This window comes from Ciona intestinalis, chromosome 3, assembly GCF_000224145.3.
Source record: "Ciona intestinalis chromosome 3, KH, whole genome shotgun sequence".
Lineage (NCBI taxonomy): Eukaryota > Metazoa > Chordata > Ascidiacea > Phlebobranchia > Cionidae > Ciona > Ciona intestinalis.
This window is the reverse complement of record NC_020168.2, coordinates 3,066,554-3,094,062: the sequence shown is the minus strand read 5'-3', so window position 1 is coordinate 3,094,062 and position 27,509 is coordinate 3,066,554. Positions and strand designations below refer to the sequence as shown.

Sequence of the window (27,509 nt, the reverse complement as noted above, 5' to 3'; positions counted from 1 at the left end):
GACGTAAGATTAAACAGTAACACTGTTCCAGAAGCTCACGAGCTCACGCTGCTTTTTATTTAGGCGTGTCGTTACTTATAAAACCTTTGTTGACAATCTCCATATAATAACCCACGCGCCACAACAAACCATAAAAGCCAGACACTGAATTACACTTTCGCGTATATGCTCACGACTCCCATAGACCGCTGTTAATTGTTTAAAACAAAATCAAGATATTTGGATATTATATGTGCTAAATGTGTCCCATCTTCCCTAACCCTACTATATAATATATAAAATCAGAAATATTCTAAGACGTCACAAACATATAGTGATCGTATAATTAAGGTACGATTTTGGCTTGCTTAGTTAGGATAGAACTGATGGATCAATTTGCTGAAACCCTGGACAAAATTGGTTCGTTTGGCAAGTACCAACTATTCATATGCGGTTTGCTAGCTTTCAGCACTATACCAAATGGATTTCTTGCAATGGTGCCCGTATTCTCACAAAACACTCCGCAACATTACTGCCGAATTCCGCAACTTGAAGAACTAGCTACACAACAGGTAACGAACATAGTGGTGATATAAAAAACTACTAAACATCAATTGCGTTTCATGGCAGAATATTTCGCGGAACTCAACTGAATACCAAACTTGGTTGGATTTCAGTTTGCCTTCGGAAAAGCATAAGAAGGGTGTTTTCGCTAAGAGCCAATGCAAGAGGTATGAAATATGTAGCACATATGTGTAAAACACGAGATCAAATGGCAAATTTGTTCGATCATTTTTATCTATCAAGAATACCTTTTTTACAGATACAGTGACATTGGTTTCACATGGAATGGAACATCAGCAATTCCAATGTACACTAACAACAGTAACCGTGTTATAATAGATTGCAACCATGGATGGGTATACGAAAGTGATAGAACAACTCTTGCTACAGAGGTAGTTGGTTTCACCCACAAAGTAACATACTTGGTAACTCATAAGCTGGCACGGGTGTATGCAGTGGCGCAGGCAGAAAAAATAAGGAGGGTGGATTTAATCTAAAAATGTTTTTTTTTTAAATTATTTTTTTTTGGGGGGGGGGTCACGACCCCCGAAAGTCTCCCCTGGCTGCGCCACTGGGTGTATGATACAAAACACCCGTGTTTAACGAATGTCGTTTTCCGGCCGCGCGAGGATAAAATAAGTTACATTCATTCTTTCATTATTTTCATTCATTCTGTAGTAACATGAGTTTCTATTTTACCTTACGTTGTAATCATTCAGTGGGACATCGTATGTGAAGATGCATGGCTCTTACCTCTCACGACTACAGTCTATATGTTTGGGGTTTTACTTGGTTCGTTTCTAAGTGGAATATTTTCCGACAGGTTTTTTATAACCCACGTATAGGCCTACTTGTACGTATGGTTGTAGTGACCGATTTTTGTTTTACAGATACGGCAGAAGGCCAACTTTCCTACTTGGTACTGCAGCAATGTACGTGTGCATTGGTTTGAACAGCTTTTCTGTAAACTTTTACATGTACATTGCGACATTTTTTGGATGTGGTATTACGGCACTGATCAATTATACGGCTGCATTCGTTTTAGGTCGGTGAAGTTTTTAAAGATGTAAAACATGCGATTAATGGGGTGTCAAAACAAAAAAAAAACAAATTTATTTTATAGCAAGTGAAATAATCCATGTTTCGAAGCGGTCCTTAATTGGGAGTTTGGAAAATTGTGGATTTTCTGTCGGATATATGATCCTGGCACCAATTGCCTACTTTATCCCGGGCTGGCGGTGGCTTTTTAGAGCCCAATCACTTTTCGGGTTAATATTTATTCCATACTATTGGTGAGTACATACATAGTGCAAAAATGTTTCACGTTTTATTTAAGTGATGATTTGCATGCATTAGGTGGTTACCGGAGTCTCCTTTATGGTTAATGTGCTCGGGCAAGGTTGAGGAAGCGATGGTAATTATGCGCGAAATTGCAAGAACCAACGGCAAGACAGTTGAAGACGACGACTTAAAGAAGTCATTACTTATGGTGATAAGTATAGTATAGTAGGGTGGGGAGAGATAGGACACCTTTTTATTTAAAATCTCGTCCCGTACGGTGGTAAACATAGATTATTAAAATAATTATAAATCTGTAGCTTTACGACTCTCATAGACCAATGTTAATTGTCGAAAACACGATGATGATATTTGGTTATTATGTGCTAAAGGTATTCTATCTTACCCCACCGTACTACATCATGTCTCGCCTTTCAACATATTAGTGTACGTAATATTTGCTGCTTTGTAGAACTCTGACAAAACGGAAAAGTCCGAGGAAAGAGTTGTCGAAAAATTTACTTACTTAGACATGTTGAAACGTTCAAGTATCCGTAAACGATCTTTGGTTATGTTCTATATTTGGTCAGTATTAAACGCGAAACTCAAGACCCAAAACTAACTACTTTATCTTTAAAGGTTTATAGTGTCCATGGTTTACTATTGCATCAGTCTGAATACCTCAAATTTGGGTGGAAATATGTTTATCAACTGTTTCGTGGCAGCAGCTGTGGAAATTCCTTCCTACGTGATATCCTGCTTTTCTGTGGAATTATTTGGAAGACGTTGTGTGCTATCATCCTTTCTGTGCATTAGTGCAGTTGCACTCGGAATTTCGCCATTTTAAAAATCAGGCAAGAAACCCCCCTTTTAATCATAATTAAGTCTCCCGTTTACCTTTGGTATAAAGACTGACTGTATTTTCCTAATTACCATGTTTTTAGTATTTTTCAACCCACCGTAAGCACATTTTGCTTCGTTGATTTATAGACCCTTGTCTCCGTAATCGAAGGGACAAATTACAGATAAAGGGAGCTTTACTTTATTTATAAGTAGAGTGGGAGAATATGGGACAGAATATGGTACACATTTTCATATTATTTTTTCGTCCCATTTTATTGTAAACAAAGAACATTCAAAGATTTATAAAACCGTACTCCTACGACTTCCATAGACCGTTGTTAATTGTTTATTTTTGGATATTATGTGCTAAAGGTGTCCCATCTTTAACACCCTATACTGTATTATAATCGCACGTTTCAATTACAGTCTCTGAAACTCTTATGATTGCCGGGGCCATGACAAGCAAGTTGTTCATTACCGGGTGCTTCAATATCGTTTACATCTTTTGCTGCGAGCTTTTCCCAACTCTCATGCGAAACTTGAGCATTGGAGCGTCTTCTACGGCCGCAAGAGTTGGGGCGATTGCTTCCCCTTATCTCATATTCTTAAGTATGCTTCACTGGGAAATATAAGATCATGTTTAGTCCAACCCTTAGCAGACCCAGACCATTAGCTCTTATTATCTCTCTTATTAATAACACTGCAGTGTGATATAGTACTGTGCGGGAAGATAGGACACCTCTAGCACATAATATCCAAATACCCTGATCGTGTTTTAAACAATTAACAACGGTCTATTGAAGTAGTGAGGATAAGGTTTTATGATTTTTTGAATATTCCGCATTAAGAAACAAACGTACTAGCACGGAATAAAATTCCTATATATATGTTTAACAGGCCAGCAAACAAACTACTATTCTTCGTACCTCATTATGGCTTCACTTGGTGTGTCGGCTGCCGGACTTACCTTACTTCTTCCAGAAACGAAAACCATTCCATTGCCAGAGACGATTGAAGATGCTGAAGACTTAGAAAAGTTAGTATCTTATTATTAAGGCATATGTGGCCAAGTGTGAAAATGCCAAAGTCCGCTGGCGTGGCGAATGATCTCGCCCAAAATTTGATTTGTTTTAAGTCGTATATAGTAGAGTGGGGTAAGACGGGACCCTTAAGCAAATATTGCCCAATCTCAAAATATATGGTTTTGGGGTGATACTACGAATTAGTTCCATCATATACCTTTCTTATTTAATAACGACTTAAAAAATACATTAAAACACACGAGCAGTTATTTAAGTATTCGCAGGTGTAATTTTAACGATTCAAAAACGGGAGGGGTATACGGGACTTTTTAATATCCTAATGTTATACGCTTTGAAAATTAAGTTTAAACATTCTTTGTCTTGCTCCACTGTTATAGTTTTCAACATGTTACCAACGTCTTACGGTATGATATTATTTATTTCAAGTACATGCTAATTTTATAAAACAAAATCAAACTGTACAAAATATTTCAACCTATGTTTTAATTAACTACGGTATTGGACGTATAATTCGATTCTGTAAACTACAGAATTTATTTTTTTTAATACTCTAACGTGAGCATCTAATGACTTGGTTATTTAACCCTTGGGGAAAATGATGCATTTGTTCAACACCTAAAAGAATACTGTCGAATAATAACTGTAAAATTTGTTTTTATCTATCATCAAATGGGTATCCGTAAAATGAGATTTATGAAAAATTACTGCCTTATCCCGAGTCCTGCCTTCCCCCACACTATATAACAATAAATTAAAATGATTAATTTTGACAAACCTAAATATGCTTTGTTTTTTTTTTTGTTTTTTTTTACGCAGATACACCATGTGTTGTTCTGGCGGTTACACAAAAAGTAGAACGATTATTCGTCAACGCAGTTCAGTTGTATAAATACGAGTATTTACAGTTGTACTGGATTGGCCATTCTTGGCCAAAATCGGAATATAGAAATTATTTTATCTGATTTATATACCCTAAAAATGAAAGAAAACCCTGATTTGAACCTGTTCAAAAACTTCGCATATAAGCGGATGAATTAATTTATTGGCCCCTATTCTGCAAGTTGTTTATCGAGTGTATTAGTAAAAAGACATTAGAATGTATAAAAACAAGTAATAATGTGAAATTACATGAAATTTATAAATTTACTGGTACTTAATTTTTTTTTAATGAAGCGATTAGTGTATCTACAAGTTGTATATATATTGTATATATTTGCGTTAATAAACTGGAGAAAATATATATTAGAAACATTTGATGTATCACTTTTCGTATATTAGGGTAGACTCATTTAGGACTGCATACATAGCCGCGCTGTTAGCAGAGTTACGGAGGCAAATATTCCGCAAAACAAATCTACCTGATGCTGTTTCAAACAACTTGGTTGGATAAATGAATGTAGCTTGCTTTATCCCCATGTGGCCGGAAAACAATAGTTTTTATAACACGAGTGTTATGTTTCATACACCTCGTGCCAGCATACGAGTTACCAAGTACGTTACTTTGTGGGTGATTATTTTTTAGGGGAATATTTTTATTTTTTATGTGTAGCGGATAATTTGGACAAACCATTATGACTACTGGGTTGGAGAAATTACCGTAGTAAGTGTCTTGCCCAAGAACACATACGCCCAAAATGGTAGCAGCGACAAGCCTTGAATCCATACCTATGGTTAGCACAAACCACTTGGCCACTCCGCCGATACATTATTTTGAGGAAGTCACATTTTTAAACACCGGCTCGTTCGCTGGGAATTTACTCTCCGGAAAGTATTGAATCGCAAGGTCAGAAACCCGAGGTTTTAAAACTTTTGCTTCTCCAATGTAACATCGTTTTTAATAACTTTATCGTGCTTTCTCTTGGATTTCAATATGCGCTTGATTTGGTATTACGGCATGCTGTAATAAAAAAATAACACAAATACAACTTTTACAGTCACATATTGGTTTATTCAATTCTGGATGCATTGTGTATACTTCTCTCTAAAGCATCTAATATGTCTTAAACCTCCGCAAGGCATCTACAAATATAATATTACTAAATGCCAAATATTTTCAAAATAAAATAAGATGACGTTTTTTGGGTAATACCACGAATTAGTACTATCTTTCTTTTATTAATTGACATCAATTTAATAAAATATAATAAAACACACCAGGAGTTATTTAGCGATCCGCATAGCAGGTGAAATTTTACAAATTTAAAAACACACAGGACAAGATGGGACAGTTTAAAATCATTGTTAATTTTGATTATTAAGTGTATTTATAAATAGGAATATCGCAAATAACACGAAATAACACTGTATGATTTGAAAATTAGGTCTAAACATTCTTTTTCTTGCCCTACTGCTATAGTTTTAACATGTTACCTATACATTATATTATTGCATAACAATTGGTATTGTTTGAACGACAATGGGTAATGTTCGAACATCAATAGATAAATATTGTATCCTACAAATGTATATGAACTTGTAATAACAGAAAATTGATAATAACTATTGATAAAGTTGTTATTTTTGCTACAAATTGGGTATTACTACTCTGATTTGGCACAAGCCACTTCTTATAAATTATCACCAAGTGAAAATGACCAAATTTCGAACATATTTTCAAAATATTATCTTTTTATTATATCAGTATTTTATAGTTGAAAACCCCCTGAGGTATCAATTACTAAATTAAAAGCAAATCTTTCAAAGTTTGGCATTGAAAACATACAAAACTACAATGTAGGGGAAGATGGGACTCTAAATTGAAATATATTTACATTAGCAGTATTCTGCAACTTTTTAGTTAACCTATCGAGTTTAACCGGCTGTGCTAGTTTCTTTGCTATGTAACCTTTATATATATAACGTTAAACCGATATTTTTTTGTTGTTTTTATCTCAAATTAAAGTCATATATTGACCCCTGCCTATTTTCTTCATGCTTATATATCATTGTTTTTTTTACAAAACTAAAACCAGTTTTATGAGACAAAATCAAACTGTAGGAAATATTCAAGGTTGTTTTATGGAGCTATGAAACGTTAAATCGTTCGCACACGCAAACTAAAAAAATTCATTGGCTTTACTATGATTGAGCGAACATTAAAAAATAGCACCTTACTATTTCGCATTTTTTTACCTGTTCAAAGTATACTGTTTCTAATTTACATATTTTTTTTAATATTTTAAAAGAGTAATCAGCTTTAACGGGCGTTTTATAAAGTCGTGATAATACTGTCGAATAATTCTGTAACCTTAGTTTCCTGATTATCATTAAATGGGGGTGCGTAAAAAAAATATTAAAAAAAGTCTCGTCTGACAAAGTGTCCCATCTTCCCCCACCCTACTATACAAAGTGATAACATCGAGGCTTGATGCACATAACTGTTATCTTACCTTTCATTGGGTCTTCGCTGATGATCCGCCTGTAAAAGCAATGTACGGTATAAACACACACACAAAACTCTTTCTATCGTATTTTTTTTATACAGTGTAAATAGTCAGAAAAAAGTCTAAAAACTTGTTTTTCTTACATGAGTTTCACTTCGGGTAATCCGGCTTTTGGGGGACTTCTTCTCCTTTTTGGTAACACAGGTGGTACTTTCGATTTCGAGAACTGCATCATACAAGATACAACCACACAAACTAAACATATTGTTCGTCCGTTCATCGTGCTTTGTTTAGGGTCTAAAGTTTAGGCGAATGAATTCAACTTGTTTGAAGAGATAGGCCTCTCAGTTTCTAATATGTTGATTGCACATGCGCAAATATGACAGGAAACTCAACTCAAATGATCTCTCCAAGAAACAGCGCTTTGATTTTGTTGTGCTTTGGTTAAGCCATTAGGTTTGATTCGTCTATACGTACATGTAGTAAAGCGGTTTAGCTGCCTAATGGAACGAATTAAAACGAATATATTATTAAACTACAAAATGATACTGAGTTAATGATTTAATCTCGCAAACTACACAATTTTGGGAGTTTTAATATATCTGATTCAGCGCCAACATGTATTTACATATTTGTTCTAACCTTCACTTACTTGCATTAAAATGCAGTGGTATGACCAGTTTCAACGAAGCGAGACCTCAGTACAATTACGTCATAATATGGGTAAATGTTGATCAAAGAGAGTGTGTGAAAATCGCCGTGTGTGGACGCTATAATATGTTATGTTAAAACGTTTTTCATAGCCCATGTGTTTTATTTTTCAATTTAATAACATAATATGTATTGCAGTATACGTATGTGATATACAGATATAACAGCGCAGCTTGGATAGAATCAACGGGAAAACGTGGAAGCGGTATATTCGTGTTTCTCAGAACAACTGTATCTTTTGAGTGCTGATGTTTGCGTAATGCCACGTCCCGATGTGGTTGTAGAAACATTGATGAGACCAGACTTGTAGTGCTGTAGGCAGAATTGAAGAGGATTGGAAATAGTTTATAAAAGTATATGATTATACTAATTTATTATCTCTGGTAAATACAGAATACTTTATTTGCTGTAGAAGAAACGTAATGAATGGATGTAGGATAGTCATATTTAGCATTGTGCAACTAGCCGTTGTTGTTGTGGCGGATGACCCACCAGGTCACATGCAACACATTGGTTCGCACATGCCACCCATGCCTATAGAAGAAAGGGACGATTTTCCAACCCCGATCGAGTTTTACGATAACTACGTCGCACCTGCGAAACCAGTGGTGTTTAAAGGAGTAGCCAAGAAATTTCCTAACTTTAACAACTTGAGAAACGACTCTTACTTGAGGTAAACGCAAGGTTTACAAGGAAAAGTACAGACGTGCGCATGTCTATAGGCGTTTACACTACTATATACCATTCAGAGAACGTTATGGAGATGCAACATTCAGTATAGAACCGCTCAAAGAAAGAGTAATAGAAGAACCATTCCCTATGAAAATGTCAGAATTTCTGTCTGTTTATGAGAAAGAAGACGTTTACATTATGAGTCAAATATCTAATGAGCAGTTTGCGGGTAAGCAAACGTAAACATTTGTCGTATTAAAAACAATGGTCAATAATATACATATATAGTATAGGGTGGGGGAAGATGGGACAGGTTTTTATTATATTTTCTCGTCCCACTTGGTAGTAAGAAACTATGTCCTCATGACTCTCATAGACCGTTGTTAATTGTTTAAAACACAATCAGGATATCTGGATATTATGTGATAAAGGTGTCCCATCTTCCCCCACCCTACTATATACAGGTATATGTAAACGTAGTTCTGTTTTGTATAAACGTGACTTTGTTAAAAGAACGTGATTTTTAAACATCGAGTAGAAGCCGTAATGTATAGTCTACAGGTTTAAATATAAGTTACCAATTTGAAAATAATAATTTCCTCACACTTTTTAGATGCTGAAGTGTTCGTTCCGAAGTCGCTACTGTGCGGAAGTTTTTTTAAACTGTTAAATGTGGTGGCGATGTGGTTTTCAGCAGGCGACTCCAACTCTCTTCTTCATAACGACAGTAACGAAAATCTAAATTGCCTTTATGATGGGAAGAAAGATCTGTTACTTATAGACCCGGTAAGGTTTTTGTAAGGTGTGCAGTAGGTTTAAAAGGTATCAATAAGTTACTTATTTTTCATTCCCGTGGCGGGCAACGGCACTCGTTATTATTCGTGTGTTCTTTTTCAAACGTGTCTGATCACATACTATCACGGATGTGACTTTTTGGGAAACGGTAAATTTTGGGCTAGAGAGAACGGCCTATAACCACTTTTCCACGGCGACGATGTAGAATACTTCTGTTCACTTGACAGGCTAAGTTCTGTTATTAGATAACCCTGTGTTTATGCATAGCAAGAATGCATACAAATATGTTTACATTTTTCTGGCAGAAATACGAGGACAGTCTGTCATTGGATGATTTACTCGATCAGTTTAGTAACACGAGTAGTGTAGATGTTGAAAGGGTTGATATGTACAAATATGGAAATATTTCAAAGATACCGTGGTATGGAGCAACTATCGAGGCTGGAGACTGTTTTTACATGCCAGTTCGGTGAGTTTAGCATTAGAAGACGACACCATTACAGTTAAGCTACACGGTCTCAAATATTCATTGCCTCCTCGTGTTTTAATAGGTGGTTTCACCAATTAAAAGGACCAAAAGGCAGAAAACTTGCGATTAACTTTTGGTTTGACCCGGTAAATGACCAGACATTTCATGAAGATTGCATTGGCACGTTCTTCCCAGAATACGAAACGTTGTCTCACTATCGCAAGCATCCGGCTATGAGCCTTGAACAGTAAGCAACGCATGTAAACTAACCCAGTTAGGAGTTTAGACGTTTAATCGTTTTTATTGCAATTCGGTCGATGTATGTGATCATACAACCAAGGGGTAACTAAATGTCACTTAAGGAAGTCATGCGATTGACCATCATAACACGACGTTTACGCTAAACATCATAAAAATATAAAATAACATCATTACACTTACGTCCTTACAGACGAATTCTCCACAACGCATTCAATGGGTCTTTCAATACAACGAAAAGTAATTTGATTAACGCAGTGGTCGATCTCTTCCCTGATAACTATAAACAGGAGGACAAAGTCGATATTCTTAAGGTAAGTTATTGTGTTGTTTAGTATATTAAGGTAAAGGTAGCCTACACTTAAATTTTATTTTTAGCAAACAGCACAAAAGTACTTTCACTTGCTGGACACAGACGAAGACGGTGTATTGACCATCCCAGAAGTTGAATCTTTCAAGGAACGAGAGTCGACCTACGGAAAATTCTTTCAACCTCCAAGCATAAAGGACGAATTATAATGACCAACATAAAACATTTCTTGCATATTGTTTGGCAGTTGCCTCATTTTATAACACAAATACTGCAATGAATGAATGTGCTGCAATGCAAAGCGGCGTGATAGTTTCGGTTTAAGATTGCAGTAGAAATAGAGTAATAGACGGATTGGAATTAGGAGAAAGACAAAAGACTATCATTTATAATAATATAAAGGTTCTATAATAACCGAAGAATAAACAGATCGTTGATCATGCGTGAAATCTAAACTTACGATGACGTCTTATCATATAGATACCTAAGTAAGCTCTTTTTGCTGTAAGCTCCCAATCTTTTGACATTTCCATGAAAAAGGTGACGTCATTATAGTTCGGGAACTTCCCTTTCCGTTATTTCCTGCTGAAGTACTTCGTATACAGCACTAAAGTGTCAAGAAGTATTGGTAGGTTAGGTTACAAAAAACATGCCTTCCTCGAGTAGCAATATACGAAGTATACAGTGGGGAATGTGGGCGAATGAAACTGCTCTTCTTGGTAGCTATGGTGAGTCCTAACTGGCTATAAAAGCTACTCCGTTGTCAAAACAATATACGCTAAATTGACATTACGTAAGCATATAAAACAAATGTTATAAAAAAACGTTTCAGTTCTGACTCTTGGAGGAATCATTGGAATTGTTGGAGGATTACTCAAGAACTTCATGTTCTGGTTACCAATTGGAATATACGGAGTGTATCCTTTTGCAAACAAAAATATTTTATTGAAGGTCCAGTACTAGTGAAGAACCCCTCCTATGTTATCTGCGTAGCTAGTAACTACTAACTCCTATAACCATTAGCCCCTACCCCCCAACTAACAACTGCTAACTACCAACCTCTCTCAGCCTAGTCTGTAACATGCCAGAGGATTCTTCACAAGTGCTAAAAGCTCATTTCTTTTAACAACCGGGTTTACTATTCAATTTTCAACTACCTATATGCGTCTTGTATGTAAACTTTTTAATGAAAAAACAATGAAAATATTGTATTTAAGTTATAGGAATGGTTTGTAGTAAAATAATATATGTTACTGAGGTAGAAGATAATATATATTTCAGGTTTCTTAAACTTAACAGCTTGATATTGTGTTGTAGTGTGTTTGGCATTTTAGTTGGCTTACTTGAATATCCAAGAGGAAAGAAGAACAAAGGAAACACTCTGCTTAGAAGGTGTGCTGGTTAATTATAACCATAAATATTAACAGTGTGTATAATGAGCCACTGAATCTCTAAATTTCCAACTCATTTTTAATTCTGTTGATTACTTTGTAAAAAAAGTCACAGCGTATTTATAATTTTTTTTTATGTAATACTGATAGTATTTTATTTTTACTTGATTCAACTCAATGATTTTGTTCATGCAGTGGTCAGTCCTGTTTTTCTACTATGGTCAATAAACTACCGTTTGTCAGCAGCTATTATTTTCGTGCAATAGCATACTTCATGTAAGTATGTGACCACATGTCTATGACATTTGACTATGCTTTTTATATGAATGAATGTAATTTACTTCATCTTCATGTGGCGGAGAACTATAGTTGTTATAGCACAGGTGTTCTGTTTTATACACATCGTGCTAGCTTACGAGTTACCATGTATGTTACTTTGTGGATGATTATTTTTTGGGAAATTTTTTTAAATTTTTATCATGTATGGCTGATAATTTGGACAACCAATTAATGACCACTTGGTTGGAGCAATTGCCTTTGGGAGTCTTGCCCAAGAACACATACACCCACAATGGTAGCAGCGACGAGCCTTCAACTCATTACCTCTGGTTTAAACTTTAGAGGCAGGCATGCTAACCACTTTGCTGCAGCGCTGGTTGCCACAACCATATATTAATAATATTCTGATACTTCCTGTAGAGTCTGCATACCTGGAATCATTAGTGTTCCAACGTTTCTTGGTTCAGTCTGTGTGATTGTTGGCAGTGGTATCTATTTGGGGGTAAGTAAAGATTATTATAAAGCTTATACAAATGGGCCGACGCAGGCCTAAATCCCCTTCACCCTGGTATGCCTTGACAAAGGACCTCACCCGCATAAAACAAAAATGGCATAAAATACAACGAGGAGATAAACATAATATACAACAATTAAGGATGTATTTATTATTGTTATCTACTTTGTCTTTTATCTAAAACCAAGAGAACTATTGTAATGAGCAGTTACAAGCAGAAATGATTTGCCTTTTGCATAATTTTGACTCCCAAAACCTAATATTGTATTCAATATGGTGACACCCTACAGAAAAACAAGGAAGGGCCCTAGGATGTGGGCTAAAGGCTACATAGTACTATCATGACGCTGAATAACTTTTTCCGAACATTCATGCAAAAATTCAATCTAAATGTTTCAACTCACAGGCTGCTTTACATAAAGAAAGATGGAATCCCATAGAGTCTCGTCCCCAAGTCCCATCCACATCAAATGACATCACGCAACCTCCGAGCCAACCCCCACCTCGCCTTCCACAAAACAAACAAATCTAAATCCAAACTTTGCCAAAAAAGTATCCAGATTTATAATCAATGGTTCACAAACTAATGTATAACTAACTATAACATATCATAATTTTATTTATCTCTTCGGAAACAATAGCCAAAAGGCCCAAAATTATGATATTTGAAGAACTGAGAGAAAGTAGTTAACAGCAAAACAACAGTTGTTAAAACATGCTATGGATAAAAATGTAGAAAGCATGTCAGTTAAAAAGTGTGGCTGTTGTATCCAAATACTTAATGAATGAATAGTTTTGGCTTATTTATTGTACCGTAGCGGTTTTATGCAGTTATAACATAGGTTTTCTGTTTCTAACAGCTCGTGATTGCTTACAGGTTACCACATATGCAACTTTGTTTATGATTGTTTTTTGGATTTTTTTCTGTATAGCTGATTTTAATTGAATGAAAAGGTTTTTGTTTGAAGTTGTATAGAGTATACACAAAGTTTAGCTGGTTTTTATGAATGTATTGTACTCTTATTAATCTTAGTTAGTATTTTAATATATTGTTATATTGCATTTGTGTCAATTAATTGTTGCATAAATACTTCATTGTAAACTACATTCGTGCACTTAAGCAGATACTTTAATAAATAAGGTTTTAACTATACAGTGCTTTTAAAAAGTTGCAAAATAGAAACTTAAACAGCAGACTACACAGTGTATGGCCCATAACGCAACAGCTTAATTTCCTTCTATTGTTATAAGAAATTTTCCATTGTTTTTCACAACACCTTTCCTGTTGCTGATAAGTTATATGAGTATGTAATGGTTAGTCATCATGTGGCCACCAATATACACAGTGCAACCACTGCAATGGAATCAAATCATGTTAAAGGGTATGGAGCAGGTGTGACAACATCTTTAACCTTGTGGGCTGGATATAAACCGTGCAACTTAGTTCTTCGATTATAACCACCAGATAGGTAAACATGGTAGAGTGTAGGAAGCGCTACAAGCTCATCTCCTGCTTTTAATTCTAATTCACAAGTCCATTTTCGCATTTCCTGCATTGGGGCACGAGTTAGTGTGTTCTTGCACAAAATATCACTTGGTGGATTATGGTCAGCAATGGCGAATTGTACTTGGCCAATTTCACCCCAGTAGTGGTAACGGTCGTCCAGACTTAAAACACTGTATGTTTGATCGCTCGTGGAGTTTTGCTTAAGCTCATAAACCAACCTACCCACCTACCAAAGGAAAGACAGTTAACAAACATTAACAACCTTATTTTGTCTATTTAGTACAGTTTGCGCCGGCTAGAATAATGGGTTAAAACAACAGTACTTATAACAACAGACGTTAATGCATTTATTTTAATGATTAAAAAGGTTTATTGTGTAAGATAAGGCGTGATTGTTTCACAGGACACAGAAAACATATTCCTCTTTATTTAAATGTTTAAGTAAGAATGAATTTAATTTATGTTCTCTCGCATGGAGTGGCATCGGTAGTCCTTATAACACTGGTGTTCTGTTTCACACACTTCACGCTTGCACACTAAGCACTGTACCAGAACAGTACATAAAACAGGGATGTGACATAGTTTACAATTGTTACAGTAGGGTTGGGGAAGATGGGACACCTTTAGCACATAATATCCTAATATCCTGATCGTGTTTTAAACAATTAACAACGGTCCATGGGAGTCGTGAGGATACGGTTTTATAATTCTTTGAATTTACTTTGTTTACTACCAAATGGGACGAGAAAATGGAATGAAAAGGTGTCCCATCTTTCCCCATCCTACTATACGTTGTTTCTAAAATATAACCCCTTTAAAGTTTTACTTACATTGGATGAGAATGTTACAACAGCAAAGTCGCAATCCCTCAATAGGAGGACGTCATACCAGATACATTTCACGGCTGACGCGCTTTGTCGATTTTGAGATTCTTTAAACAATTTTCCAAGAGCAGTGATGAACGCATACTTTGGATATCTGCATTAGAATTAGAATACCTTAATCGGTAGGTAAGTAAATGTACATATATCGCGCATATTTTCTACTTGTGTCGTTCGTTATTCATCGCAGACTTACCGACAGCGACGAAGCGCAGATATTTTCACTTCGATTCCCATTGTAGGCAATAGCTTTCCTATACGACTGTATTTTACGTTTATTGTCTGCTATTGCCGCTATAAAGTATATACCCTTTTTCCGAACGAGTATTCGAATTTTACGAGGAGCATTCGGACACAAGAATTATTCAAACTGGTTTACGTTCCGTGATAGTCGTAACCTATCGTTCACGATTGACGTTTTAAGATAACATACGCCGTCGTATCTTACCGTTATTACGAACTGTTCTGCAGTGCCGTGCATGAAACAATTCAGGACTTCTGTGACTTATGTGATCGTGTGAGTTAGATTATTCAGACAAAGGACGCATATGGTCCGCTATCATGTTATTCACACTTCAGTGCTACAAACCCACGCATGAAAATGTACGAAATTAAATGAGCCACGGCCTACTAGAGATCTCTAGTAGGCCGCGAATGAGCGTCTTTATTTACTAATGTTGTATATATAATATATAACACATTTAAGTTTTAAATCTATACCTCTCACACTATAGATAGCTAAGACGCCTAGTGAGTAAACATGTGATAAACAAGTTCGCTTATAATGTTGTTATAAACCGAGAACAGACTACACGTCTATACGTAATAGGAAACTATGGGTCAATCGTATCTGCAAGCCGACATTGCGACACTAACCTTATCTTTGCTTCTTCAACAACTTCAGATGCATCCGTTGCGAGATAGACACGTCTGATCACATTTTCACTAGGATGTTTCATAAAGTAGCGGCCATACCAGCTTTCCACATGGTCCATATACCTCTCCAGATCATAATAAGGAGCTTCAGAGATTTTATCTCGCCTCCGTATATGAATACTGCAAAAAAATTCAATATAAATATCGCAGTTTCAATCTTAACGATTTGTCTCAATACCCAACGATAGGATGCGCGAATTGAATCTCTCTTTTAACTGAAGTAAATTCGTCTTCGACCAATTGCTGTGGTCTAAGGAAGTAATTCATAACATGGCCTATCCACCATGCTCTAGGATCGCCATGGACGCGTTCAATTCGCGGCAGTAATTTTTCTGGGACGGTACCGGGACTGAAGAGTGAATGGCTTGTGTATGGTCCATCAATTGTCATTTTGATTACTTCGGCTTCCTCCAGGGTGGGTTTCTTGTGAAAAGACGCTGAAAAAGTAGAAAATATTGTAAGGTTTACTAGTAAACAAAGAATATTTTTAGAATTATATATAACCGTAGCCCCGCGATCGCTGTTAATTGTGAATGTAATGAGTAAAACTTGTTTATCCTCGCGTAGCCGGAAAACGACAGTCGTTATAACACATGTGTTCTGTTTCATACACCTCGTGCCAGCTTACGAGTTACCATGTATGTTACGTTGTTTTTCTTTTTTTGTATATATGGTAGAGTGGGGGGAAATGGGACAGAGGCAGGCGCGCTAAACACTTTGCCACGGCGCCGGACGATTATTAAAAACACACTTAGGAAATATGTATTTAAGTTATCCTATTGCCCCACAGTACTACACTGTGTTTTTATGTTTACAAACTAATATTTACTGATAACGCACATCGCCACTCAATGGATTCCCCGAAATGAGAGGTGTTGACGCATGTATTGCCGGTGTACTTAAACATGGAAGAAATTCCAGGGTAAGCCGTCAGTTGTTTCATGTCATACTGCATGCATCTGGATTTCCCAACAGCGACGAATGTACATAAACCATAATCGTGCATCAGGCACCCAAATCCACAACTTGTATGCTTAATTGAACAGTGAAGTTTACGAGAAACACGGCAATCTATAGGATTCTGCATTGGATAGAAAATATTTGATGAACACATTCGAATGGCAACGTTCACAAACTATATTGGTACTGTTATCTATAGTTTCTGTTTATTTGGGACATTTGCCCTGCAACTGAAAACAGCAACACATATCATTACATGCCGGTGGTTGAATATTACCTGTGACCTATGAATCATACTTTGAGCTATTTCGTTCAATTCTTTTAATTCTATGTGATCATCTGTTGAAGTTATATTATGAAGTAATTCCAAATCATTCATTAGAGAGCTGGAAAGTATGTACGTTAGGAGCGTATTTGTTGCGGTTATTAGAAAACTATGGAAACCCGGGATTTGTTTTACATTTCATTCTGTTTCATTGTGGGCTGTGATTGTCAAACCTAATTCATTTGTCCTTGCATAATAGGACCACACGGAAGTTTAGAATTAATCAATTGCGAATTATGTATCCTCTCGCTGCGGGGCAACGACGGTCGTTAAACCACGCAAACTGTAGCTAGGCAGGCGCGCAAACCATCTTTCCACGGCACCGGTCCATGTACTTCTGAGCACGTTATGCGAACAATACCAATTACATAAATTGCTTTTTAAGTATATATATATCATCTTATAATATCAGGACATCTCAACAGAACAAATGTACAACAGAAAATTAACTTACTTTTCTAGCGGTTTTGAAAGCCTTTCAAAATAGGCCAGAATGGAAACGGTCTCATTCAAATCACTTTTGAGTTTCTCGGATTGGTGTCGAAATAATTCTTTTAGCTGAACTGCTTTTTCCAAAGCATTTCTGACCAAAGCCTTCGTATGTACGTCTAAGGGTTGTAGTTTTTGACAGTCCGACTTCAAACTAACTTTTCTTCTATTTGCTTCCTCTGTTTGTGTTGATAATGTTGTTTGTGGTGCTGGAAAAACGAAAGTTGCTGTGTTATTATGCGTCCGGCTAGACTCTAGAGCTTGTCTGGGTACAAAAAAGATAGGCTATATTTATAGTCCAGATTAAACTTATTACAGCCAGAGTGGAAGTGGTCATATACATTTATGTTCACGAACACGTCGCTTTCCAACAAGCACATTAAATTGTTTTGTGGCCACCCCCCAAGAACATATAGTAGGGTGGGCGAAGACGGGTCACTTTTAGCACATAATTTCCAAATATCCTAATCGTGTTTTAAACAACTAACAATAGTCTTTGGGAGTCGTGAGGATACAGTTTTATAAATCTTTGAATGTTCTTTGTTTACTACCGAACGGGACGAGTAAATAAAGTAGAAAGGTGTCCCATCTCCCCCACCCTACTATAATACCGTGGGGTAAGATGGGACAGCATTAGCACCTATATCCAATATTTCTGATTGTGTCTTCAATTAACAACGCTATGTTAGACTCGCAGAGCTGTGGTTTTGCAATTCTGTATTTTTTTGTTTACTACCAAATGGGATGATAAAAACAATGAAATCATGCCCTATACCCAACCTTACTGTATATGTCTTAATCCGCCTATGAATGTCTATATACCAATAAATATAGATTTTGTACCTGAAGGGACATAATGCTGTTGCTCGTTTGAAGTAGCTTTGTTTGGATTTGCTCTGTGGACGTGAATTATTAATTTTCCCTCTTCGTACCTTGCATGGTTGAAAATAAAACATTGCTTGAATAAAACTCGGATCTTTTACAACTTAGAATAAAACAAACGCCGAGAATAAAAGCCGTTTCTCTGTAGCTTAGCATATTGATAAAATTTGTCCGAATTGTAGACATATATATATATAGTAGGGTGTGGGAAGATGGGACACCTTTTCGTTATATTTTCTCGTCCCATTTAGTAGTAAACAAAGAACATTTAAGCCATCAAAAAACTATATCCTCACGACTCCCACAGACCATTGTTAATTGTTTAAAACACGATCAGAATATTTAGATATTGTGCACTAAAGGTGTCCCATCTTCCCCCACAGTACTATATACTATATTTCTGCAAACCGGCCTCATCGGTGTAATTACGTGTCACGTGTGCATTGTGTTATTCATGCGCTTAAAGTCCGTACGGGCGATTTGTTACTTTTACAAAAGCTGACACCCATCGCGGTCTAATGTTGAAGGTCTCCATTTAATAATCGCGACTACAAACCGAAGCAATACAAATATTCACATGCACATTATTTCCCACACATGTAGCATATAGGCTCCAAGTATTGAGAAAACTGATGCGTCTAGTTTAGTTTTTTCTTCAACAAGCCTAACACAAGTAAGCGTTTGGTGGTAAATTGGTGCTTTTCGCATCAGTGCGGTGCACGACAACAGCATGAGATTGTGCAGCCCATCAGCCCTTTCAAGCTAAACGGCAAGATATTGGGTTTCGCAAAGATAAACTAAACACGACACAACTTTTTGAAAAATAGTAGCTGGTAAAATACATATATATACTAACAATATATAGTTATAAACACTCACCTAATCAGCTTCAAATAACCAAGCACAACAATACAAGTTGTTATCACAGTCAGCGTTGTGATTGTTTGTTTCAAATAAAAGTATTTGGCCATACGTAATAGCTATGCCTTGTGCTAAATGCTTTGGTTTAACAGTTACGGCTAAGTAGATAAGGTCTGCTTTTATTCACTAGTGGCGATATAAAATGACTGTAAAACAAGACCCGTAACGCGCCTGTTACCTCAACCATTCGTTGCTGTATATTAGGAGCTGATTAGAAATGGCGCGCTTTCCTGTCTGGTGTGTTCAATTCTGACACGTGTATAAACTGAACGATTGTATATTGGGGTTTATGACATCGGATAAAATCTCATAGATTAGAACTGCGATTTAAACCATAGTAACTCACCTTTAACAATTTTGGAAAAGAATATGTTTTTTATGTATAGTATGGTGGGGGAAGATAGGACACCTTTTTACTCCATTTTCTCGTCCCATTTGCTTTATAAAACCGTATCCTCACGACCCCCATAGACCGTTGTTACTTGTTTAAAACACAATCAGGATATTCGGATATTATGTGCTAAAGGTGTCCCGTCTTCCCCCATCTACTATACTTAGTATACTAAACGGCATCCCAGCAACTTTCCCACATGGTACTACAGCAAGTCTGTGCAGACAGCTTGTTGCAACCCCTGTTTACGAAACCTATGTTTAGTGAAAAAGTAGTTAAACTAAAACTACTCCGCTAATAATACTGTACAACTTCCGGCGAGTGAGACTATAGTTCCTGCTATATAAAACTTATACTGAAATATCTGACACCCACGTTACCGTCGTATCATAAACAACAACTGCTTGATTATATAGCAAGGAATATAAACATATGGTTGGTATTGGGAAATGGAAACGTCAAAGAGTGGCTTGCTTCATTGGCTTCTTCTGGCAACTAGGACACATCCGCATTTCCAAAGCGTCGTTATTAGAAACACATCTAAAAGCGATTTTTTGTTGTTTTACATTGGACTATTACTTAATTGGCGATTTTGTTACAAAATAAATTGTACTGGATATAACAATATAGTAGGTTGGGAGAAGAAGGGTCGCCTTTTCAGCCTATTTTGTTGTTGCATTTGGTAGTAAGCAAAGAACATTTAAATAATTATAAAACCGTATCCTTACGACTCTCATAGACCGTTGTTAATTGTCTGAAACACGATCAGGATAACTGGATATTATGTGCAAAAGGCCTCCCGCCTTCTCCCACCCTACTATGTATGTTCTGTACCACAATTTTCGTTACACCCAACATATAGAGACCCTATGCCTATATACGATCGAACATCTTGTGTGTGTTAGGCTATACCACCAAGCTATCACCAAAACGCTTTAGCATATAGTTTGGATGAAGATACTTACTTCAAGTGGAAAAAATGCGAGCATGGAAGAGCTTCAAGCTGTTCGTTTTTCTCCGCCATCGGTTCAGCGCATATACCGCAAAACAGTTCCATAGTTTCGAGAAGTCGATGATATCTTAGGGTTCTCACTCTCGCTTCGTCTTGGTTGGATAATCGTTGAAACAAGAGAGCCAGTTCACCGTGGATATGCATGGATGTAATCTTAAAATCATAGTTTAGTTCGTGATTTGTACAAAGTACTATTTGATTTTTTACCTTGTTGCCAATAGCTTCAGCTATTTTTTGACCCGCAAAATATTCTTGGATTGCCTGAAAACGCATAAATGAATAAATCAATGATATAATCGTGATTTAAATAGTTAACAACGCTCTTTAGGTCGTGAGGATGCGGTTATATTATGAACCATCGTACCCCAATTCACTATATCAACGATGCAGTCTGAACTAAACGTAGCCTTAACCTCCTTGACAATAATGACCTCACCCATATAGAAAAGAAAAATAGCATAGCAGTCTACCTTTTGATAATCTTTCGTCTGCAGATACAATTTAGCTTTTCCTATAGTTGACATCATGTATCCGTACTGGTCGCCCGTATCCAGCATGAGCCCTGATGCTGAGTTATACCTTGGTAACGATCTTTCTTCATCTTTCCTTACACGATGTATATCAGCAAAACACAACATGGCGTAAGCTTGACATGACCGATCGTCGTTTTCGATCGCTATTTTCATCGCCTCCTGTATAAGATTGGATTTTAGTCGTATTTTAGTATCGTGGGGTAATATGGGACATGGCTAGCACATAAATTCCATATTTTCAACCGTATTCTTAACAATTAAAACACTCCTTTAAAGTTAAAGGACTACTGCAGTTAAGTAATTCTGTAAATATTCTTTGTTTACTAGTGGGAAGACAAAAGAGTTTAAAAACGTGAACCATCTTACCCCATCACCATACTATACACATGAACCGTCTTACCCCAACCATACTATACAAACTCACTTCACCAATCACCATGGCGTCTTCTATCTTCCCCACTTTCCTGTAAGCTTCAGCGAGATTCAACTGAGTGGTGACTTTGGTGCGTGTGCTCCAACTTGATCCACATTGTGTCCAGATCTCACACGATTTTATGGAGAAGAAATTTCCCTAACATAATGAAAGTTTAAAGGCGCTTAATGCAGGGATGCGGTTAGGTATAGTTGGGACATGGTTTATTTCCCCATCGTTAGGGTGGGGAAATATGGGAAAACTTTTCATTCTATTTTCTCGTCTCATTTGGTAGTAAACAAAGAACATTAAGAGTTATAAAACCGTATCCTTACGACTCCCATAGACTGGTTTTACTTGTTTAAGATACGGTCAGGATATTTGGATATTGTGTCCTAAAGGTGTCCCGTCTTCCCCTACCCTACCATAATATAAAAACAAACACGACGGGACAGAGTAAAACAAATTCAAACCTTTTCGTAGTCTTTCAACTGTAGATACAAAGCACCCATAGCACAACAAGCAAAACACTCAAGTCTTCTGTCCTCTTGGTCGTGAGCCACACGGAGCGATCGCTCCAAGTCTTCAAGGGCATTTCTGAAGTTACTAAAGCCTAAATTCGATCTTGCCTTGTACAAGTATGCATAACCACTCAATTTGATAGCATTGAGGTTGCTTTTTCGGACGGAGCAAAGCACACTCAGGCACTTGGTGGCGTATTTTTCGCTGTTCTTGTATTGAGACATCAGAAGGTTCCCCCTTTAAGTAAAATATTCTTTAAATAAAACTGAAAAGTAAAACGTGAAGGAGTGTAAATGCTACGCTAAACAATATTGAACCAAAATGGCGAATTCATAAAAAACTCAATGCATATTACCATATAACTTTATATCATACTTGCTGAATACAGATTTACTCCATGCAGCTTAATTAACTGTATATAACTACGCAGTCAAAAAACATACTTTGCCATATTTAAATATGAATCGGCAACGAGAATTGCGCTGTTGACAGAATCCATACCAGCGAACAAATCGCTGGACCTTTCAAACTCTTGCGATAACTCGACCTGTCGAATTGAAAATGCAAGAAAACTCCGATGTTTTCCCCAGTTTTCAAGCGCCCGCATCGCCAAACCAAACGCACTCCACAGTTGTAACGGGTTACGACACTTCTTGCTTACTGCCTTCTCCCAACAGCTTAGTATTTCTTTAAAAAACGCATAAAGTTATTAGGGTAATCTATTTATAGCTAACATGCTTTATTACGATGTAGTGGTGACATTGAATAAATGACACGTCTTTATTCTCCGCGACGAGTTACCAAATAATATACATTAGAATTTAAATATTACGATGCCCTAGGGGCAATTTAATACAACTATAGTATTTCGGGGTAAGATGGGCACATTTAGAACATAATATCTGAATATCTTAATTTAAAATAAATTTACCAACGGTTTATGGCAGTCGCGAGAATACGGTTTCATAATTCTTTGAATGTTCTTTGTTTACTACCAGATTAAACAACAAATTATAATGAAAATGTGGCCCATCTTCCCTGCTATGTAGTAAAATAAGATGGAAAATGTGTTTTTTATCGTATTTTCTCGTCGCATTTGGTAGTGAAAAAAACAACATTTCCACACCTAACCACCAAACCTTTTTCTTCGTTAGTGTCACAAAAGTTCCTCAGCATTCGTTCCACCCTGTCATATGTCTCATCCAATGCAACACTATCATCCAATATACTTAGTCTCACCGTCTTGCTATTAATTGATTGGAATTGTCCCATTTTGAAGGTTTTTATTTGCATACAGTTAACACACCATAATTATCTAAGACGATAAATAATATAGTTCTGTGGGGAAAGATGGGACACTTTTAGCACATAATACCTAAACATCCTGATCGAGTTTTAAACAATTAACAACTGTCTATGGGAGTCGTAAGGATACAGTTTTATTATTCTTTGAATGTTATTTGTTTACTACCTAATGGGACAAATAAATAGAATGAAAAGGTGTCCCATCTTTCTCAACCGTAATAAAAATGTTACAAAAAAACGTTGACTCAAAAGTATAGTTGTCTAACATATTTGTTTAATATTAATAAACTACGATAAAGTATTTTTTCTGAACTTAGGCTTATTAAACGAATGTGTATACCCACGTTGACTTTACTTACTCTACCTTAAATGATTAAAGTTCTCGAACCGGGCTAAGTTACATTACGATAAGAACTTCATTACAAAGATTGCGGGTTTTTAAAGTCTCAAATGATTTATTCTCAAGTTCGTCAATCACATTTCCTTACACCAATCAAAATATTTCTAATTGGTCGAATATATAAAAACCTAAACTGCCAGCAAACGGTACTAAGGTACTTATGCTCGCGTAAGCCCTGGCGGTTTATCAAATGTATGATCAAAGACTGCCTTTCATTAACGCTGTCATCACTTCTCAGTTTACTGATTAAAGTTTAACTACCAGCTGCTGTTTTCATTCGGATATACCACAACGAAGTGCGATCCTTACAACGTGTAGATAAGTTCGTGCTTACTGGAACTGGAACGAAATTAGAATGTGCGAGATCAGACATTACTCTCGTGGGAATATCCGCCACAAAAGACAAATGATGGTGGAAAGTAAAAGTGCTTTACTCGCCGATATGATATCACTAACTTCACAAGCACTGGTTGCTTGGGAACGGACGCATCGGTAAAACATATTATGGACTTACTAACTTTGACTAAACCTTGCGCTTGTGTATGCAGCTTTAACAAAATATATGTTTCATGTCGGCTTTTTTGTATTACGTCATAATTACCTTGATTCCAGTTTTTTACTTGCTTGTCCGCTTGTTCCTGTGACGTCACATCCCACGTTCTAAACATAACGAAAACGTCCATTTCCAAACATTGAAGATTGTGGGCAACTTAAGAAGTGAGTTCTTCTGTCGCGTATCACCACTTCGTGACGTCACATCTTCGATGTTACCTATAGAAGAAATGTACGTGTGATTTAACTTACAAATCCTTTGAACTTCTCATCACTTGAAAAAAAAAACATGAAAAAAGGTGCGAAGAAAGCGTGAAGAAACGGCATCTTTACGTCGCATGTGTGTGTGTCGAAGCGATTCCTGTAACGTAATTATTGCAAACGAGCGAGCCACTGTCATTCGCAATTTTTCGCATCGATTGTAAAATAACCGACGTAAACTGCGGGTTAACCAATGTCATGACGCTCGAGTACCTTGTTTAATATGACAGAGTAAAAAAAACATCACACGTTTGCTGGTAATGTTATATGTTAATAATAATATAGTAGGGTGGGTTAAGACGGGACTATTTTTCAAAAAACTTTCTTTACAGGTAGCCTACCATATATAAAAAAACTGTGTCCTGTTTTACTCCACTGGATTTCGAATTGCTAAAATTACACCTGATGTGCGAAACGCTAAATAACACCTCGGCAGGTGTTTTAATATATTTCATTGAACTGTTGTTAGTTAATAAAAATATGATAATAGGCTACTAATTCGTAATACTGGTCAGCAAGTGCTTAGGGGTCATCTTACCCCACTCGACTATACAATAGTTAGTGAAACTACTTTAATGTAAAACAGTTCGTTAGTTAAATATAGTACTTAACTTGAAGTCTTGCAGTAAGAACAGAAGGAAATCCCAATTTGTTGCAGAACCTACTTTATCTTAGCTGCCTTGTGTTGTGAATGGTGATTTGGTAGGGATTTGGTAGGAAGTGTTCTATCAACTAGGCTGTTACGTTGTGATCAACGAATTTGAGGGTAATCAACGCCTGTGTTGTTCGTGCCATTTTCTCTCGATAAAATATCAGTAACGAAAATGGGAACAGTATCTACATTTTCCTCTTTAATAATAAGTTCATGGTAATGAAAAATACGTGATCGAAGTGTTTGACGCGATGTTTTAACATTTGAAAATGGGGTTTTACTTCCAGGGTCGGATAGTCATTCATAATAAATGGCAATTGGACCTTATCTATTGTCGTAATGTTCAAAATACGCGCGTCCTATGGCCAATAATATTTCGATCACGTAGCGTAGTGGAGGCAATATAGTAGGGTGGGGGAAGATGGGACAGCTTTTCGTTCTATTTTTTCGTCCCATGTGATGATAAACAAAGAACATTAAAAGAATTATAAAATAGTATTCTCACGATTTCCACATACCGTTGTTAATTGTTTAGAACTCGATCAGAATATTTGAATATTATGTGCTGAAGTTGTCCCATCTTTCCCCACCCTACTATATTTCTTTGTGTAATCATTCTCGTGTTTTAAGCTCAGGTATGAAATATTCGCCAGACACCAGAGCAGCAAAAAAAGAAAATGTAGAAGTTAGTTTTAAGTGTTTGTACACAAATAAAGGTATAGCTCTGGATTTAAAAAAAGAGAGACGGAAGGAGAAAAGCTATAAAAGAGAAACAAGTTTGAAGCGCTAAGAGAATCAAAGAGGCGAGAAGAGAAAAGAGTGGGAAAATTATCTGCGCGTAGGATATAAGTTTACACATGTGCATGTGTGACAAGCCCCTATTGGGATACAACAGGAATTCAAGTATTTAACGTAGTATTTGATGTATTAATACTGTATAGGTGCATTGAGCAAAGACTAACCATGGTTTTAGATTATAAAAATAAAGTGATTTTAGCTCCTATGGTTCGAATTGGTAGGTTACCAACTCGACTGCTTGCTTTAAAATACGGAGCAGATATCGTTTATTCTGAGGTAACCCATCGTTGTTTTTGCTAATTTTAACGAACTTACGGTACTTTATCCTAAATAATAGTGTAGAAATACTGGTCCTTGTCATGTTCTGTTACTTATATAACTTTATTACAGGAGATAATTGATCACCGTTTTATTCGCTGCAAACGATATGTTAATGGTAAGTATTAATGGGCCATCTCTACTACATATATATCAATCACATCAATTGTATGGAACTGTATTCTCATTTATATATGTTTCTAACAGTAAAAATAGATACAACAGAATCTAGAAAATGGAATTACAAACTTTATATTTTTGCATCTGTACCAAACTTACACGGAAAACATTCTTTGCCTTTAGATGCACTTGGTACCATAGACTTCATTCTGGATACTGATAGTCGACCATTATTTCGAACATGCAAACATGAGAAAGAAAAAGTCGTGCTACAGTTGGTGAGTGGTACAGTGTGGGTCACATCTTACATGCCAGCTTGCGAGTTACCATATATGTTACTTTGCTAGGATACATACGCCCACAATGGTAGCAGGGATGAGCCTTGAACCCATTACCTCTGGGTTACAGGCAGGCGCTCTAACCACTATGCCACTGCGCCAGACACAGTTTTGTTGACATCTCACAATAGACAACCTTTTAGGTTTTCTCATGAACAAGTTAGGATTTTAGGTTATTACTATCCCTTTTCAACTGTTTCCCTTTTTTTCATACCTTTGCTATTGCTATTATACCTGTCTCGACCACAGGACCCCCAAAATAATCACCCACGAAGGTAGGCTACATACATGGTAACTCAAAAGCAGGCACGAGGTGTATGAAACAGGACACTTGTGTTTTACAATTGATTTTCTCAGATGTGAGGATAAATATGTAACATTTATTCTTTCACTTTGACTGGCTTAGGTGTTTATACCAGTTAGCAAGTCTGGTATATATTTTGAAACCTAGTTCTTAATCTACAGGGCACTTCTGATGGGAAAAGAGCTCTACAAGCGGCAAAAC

The 27,509-nt window shown here is 36.6% G+C and overlaps 5 protein-coding genes across 7 annotated transcripts; 3 read left to right on the top strand and 2 right to left on the bottom strand.

Annotated features, from left to right (window-relative positions):
• Window positions 1–304: 304 nt before the first annotated feature.
• Window positions 305–4,596, top strand: LOC104265554 (solute carrier family 22 member 21-like). The gene is made up of 10 exons (XM_026833665.1): window positions 305–551; window positions 610–710; window positions 803–935; window positions 1,263–1,366; window positions 1,434–1,588; window positions 1,667–1,835; window positions 1,900–2,049; window positions 3,086–3,273; window positions 3,562–3,700; window positions 4,524–4,596. The coding sequence occupies exons 1-10, from the start codon at window positions 366–368 to the stop codon at window positions 4,594–4,596; spliced, it is 1,398 nt and encodes a 465-aa protein (XP_026689466.1). The 5' UTR covers window positions 305–365.
• A 2,497-nt stretch (window positions 4,597–7,093) lies between these two features.
• LOC104265553 (jmjC domain-containing protein 7-like) lies at window positions 7,094–10,514 on the top strand. Its single transcript, XM_009859835.3, has 7 exons — window positions 7,094–8,474; window positions 8,551–8,702; window positions 9,087–9,259; window positions 9,574–9,737; window positions 9,820–9,984; window positions 10,189–10,309; window positions 10,374–10,514. The coding sequence occupies exons 1-7, from the start codon at window positions 8,224–8,226 to the stop codon at window positions 10,512–10,514; spliced, it is 1,167 nt and encodes a 388-aa protein (XP_009858137.2). The 5' UTR covers window positions 7,094–8,223.
• A 287-nt stretch (window positions 10,515–10,801) lies between these two features.
• LOC100182370 (cytochrome b-245 light chain) lies at window positions 10,802–13,640 on the top strand. Of its 2 annotated transcripts, XM_002119276.4 has the most exons (6): window positions 10,802–11,033; window positions 11,138–11,222; window positions 11,623–11,697; window positions 11,892–11,972; window positions 12,396–12,477; window positions 12,896–13,640. In XM_002119276.4, the coding sequence occupies exons 1-6, from the start codon at window positions 10,955–10,957 to the stop codon at window positions 13,019–13,021; spliced, it is 528 nt and encodes a 175-aa protein (XP_002119312.1). In that variant the 5' UTR covers window positions 10,802–10,954; the 3' UTR covers window positions 13,022–13,640. The 2 variants fall into 2 exon arrangements, with proteins under 2 accessions (XP_002119312.1, XP_002119402.1); XM_002119366.5 differs by lacking the exon at window positions 11,892–11,972 and having other exon boundaries at window positions 10,805–11,033; window positions 12,896–13,639.
• Window positions 13,474–19,548, bottom strand: LOC100178416 (alpha-(1,6)-fucosyltransferase-like). Its single transcript, XM_009859834.3, has 9 exons — window positions 19,349–19,548; window positions 18,431–18,519; window positions 17,553–17,796; window positions 17,051–17,159; window positions 16,654–16,894; window positions 15,992–16,250; window positions 15,754–15,933; window positions 14,827–14,974; window positions 13,474–14,222 (listed from the first exon to the last, which is right to left on the bottom strand). Exons 1-9 carry the CDS (start codon window positions 19,438–19,440, stop codon window positions 13,860–13,862), a joined length of 1,725 nt encoding a protein of 574 aa, XP_009858136.1. The 5' UTR covers window positions 19,441–19,548; the 3' UTR covers window positions 13,474–13,859.
• Window positions 19,549–19,651: 103 nt separating this feature from the next.
• Window positions 19,652–23,574, bottom strand: zf(ring)-35 (zinc finger protein). Of its 2 annotated transcripts, none has more exon segments than NM_001078468.1 (8): window positions 19,652–20,321; window positions 20,747–20,946; window positions 21,001–21,054; window positions 21,264–21,485; window positions 21,751–21,897; window positions 22,212–22,497; window positions 22,704–22,947; window positions 23,400–23,574. In NM_001078468.1, coding segments are annotated over 8 exon segments (1,389 nt in total). In that variant the 5' UTR covers window positions 23,554–23,574; the 3' UTR covers window positions 19,652–20,239.
• Between the last annotated feature and the right edge of the window lie 3,935 nt (window positions 23,575–27,509).

Coding starts and splice junctions, on each gene's coding strand:
- LOC100182370 (XM_002119276.4), top strand. CDS start 10,955: ATGCCTTCCTCGAGTAGCAATATACGAAGTATACAGTGGGGAATGTGG. Junction 11,223..11,622: donor CCAATTGGAATATACGGAGT/GTATCCTTTTGC, acceptor ATTGTGTTGTAG/TGTGTTTGGCATTTTAGTTG. Junction 12,478..12,895: donor GCAGTGGTATCTATTTGGGG/GTAAGTAAAGAT, acceptor TTCAACTCACAG/GCTGCTTTACATAAAGAAAG.
- LOC100178416 (XM_009859834.3), bottom strand. CDS start 19,440: ATGGCCAAATACTTTTATTTGAAACAAACAATCACAACGCTGACTGTG. Junction 18,520..19,348: donor GGTTATTTGAAGCTGATTAG/GTGAGTGTTTAT, acceptor CAACCATGCAAG/GTACGAAGAGGGAAAATTAA. Junction 16,895..17,050: donor GTATGATTCATAGGTCACAG/GTAATATTCAAC, acceptor TATCCAATGCAG/AATCCTATAGATTGCCGTGT.
- LOC104265554 (XM_026833665.1), top strand. CDS start 366: ATGGATCAATTTGCTGAAACCCTGGACAAAATTGGTTCGTTTGGCAAG. Junction 552..609: donor AAGAACTAGCTACACAACAG/GTAACGAACATA, acceptor GTTTCATGGCAG/AATATTTCGCGGAACTCAAC. Junction 3,701..4,523: donor GATGCTGAAGACTTAGAAAA/GTTAGTATCTTA, acceptor TTTTTTACGCAG/ATACACCATGTGTTGTTCTG.
- LOC104265553 (XM_009859835.3), top strand. CDS start 8,224: ATGAATGGATGTAGGATAGTCATATTTAGCATTGTGCAACTAGCCGTT. Junction 8,703..9,086: donor ATCTAATGAGCAGTTTGCGG/GTAAGCAAACGT, acceptor CACACTTTTTAG/ATGCTGAAGTGTTCGTTCCG. Junction 9,738..9,819: donor TGTTTTTACATGCCAGTTCG/GTGAGTTTAGCA, acceptor GTGTTTTAATAG/GTGGTTTCACCAATTAAAAG.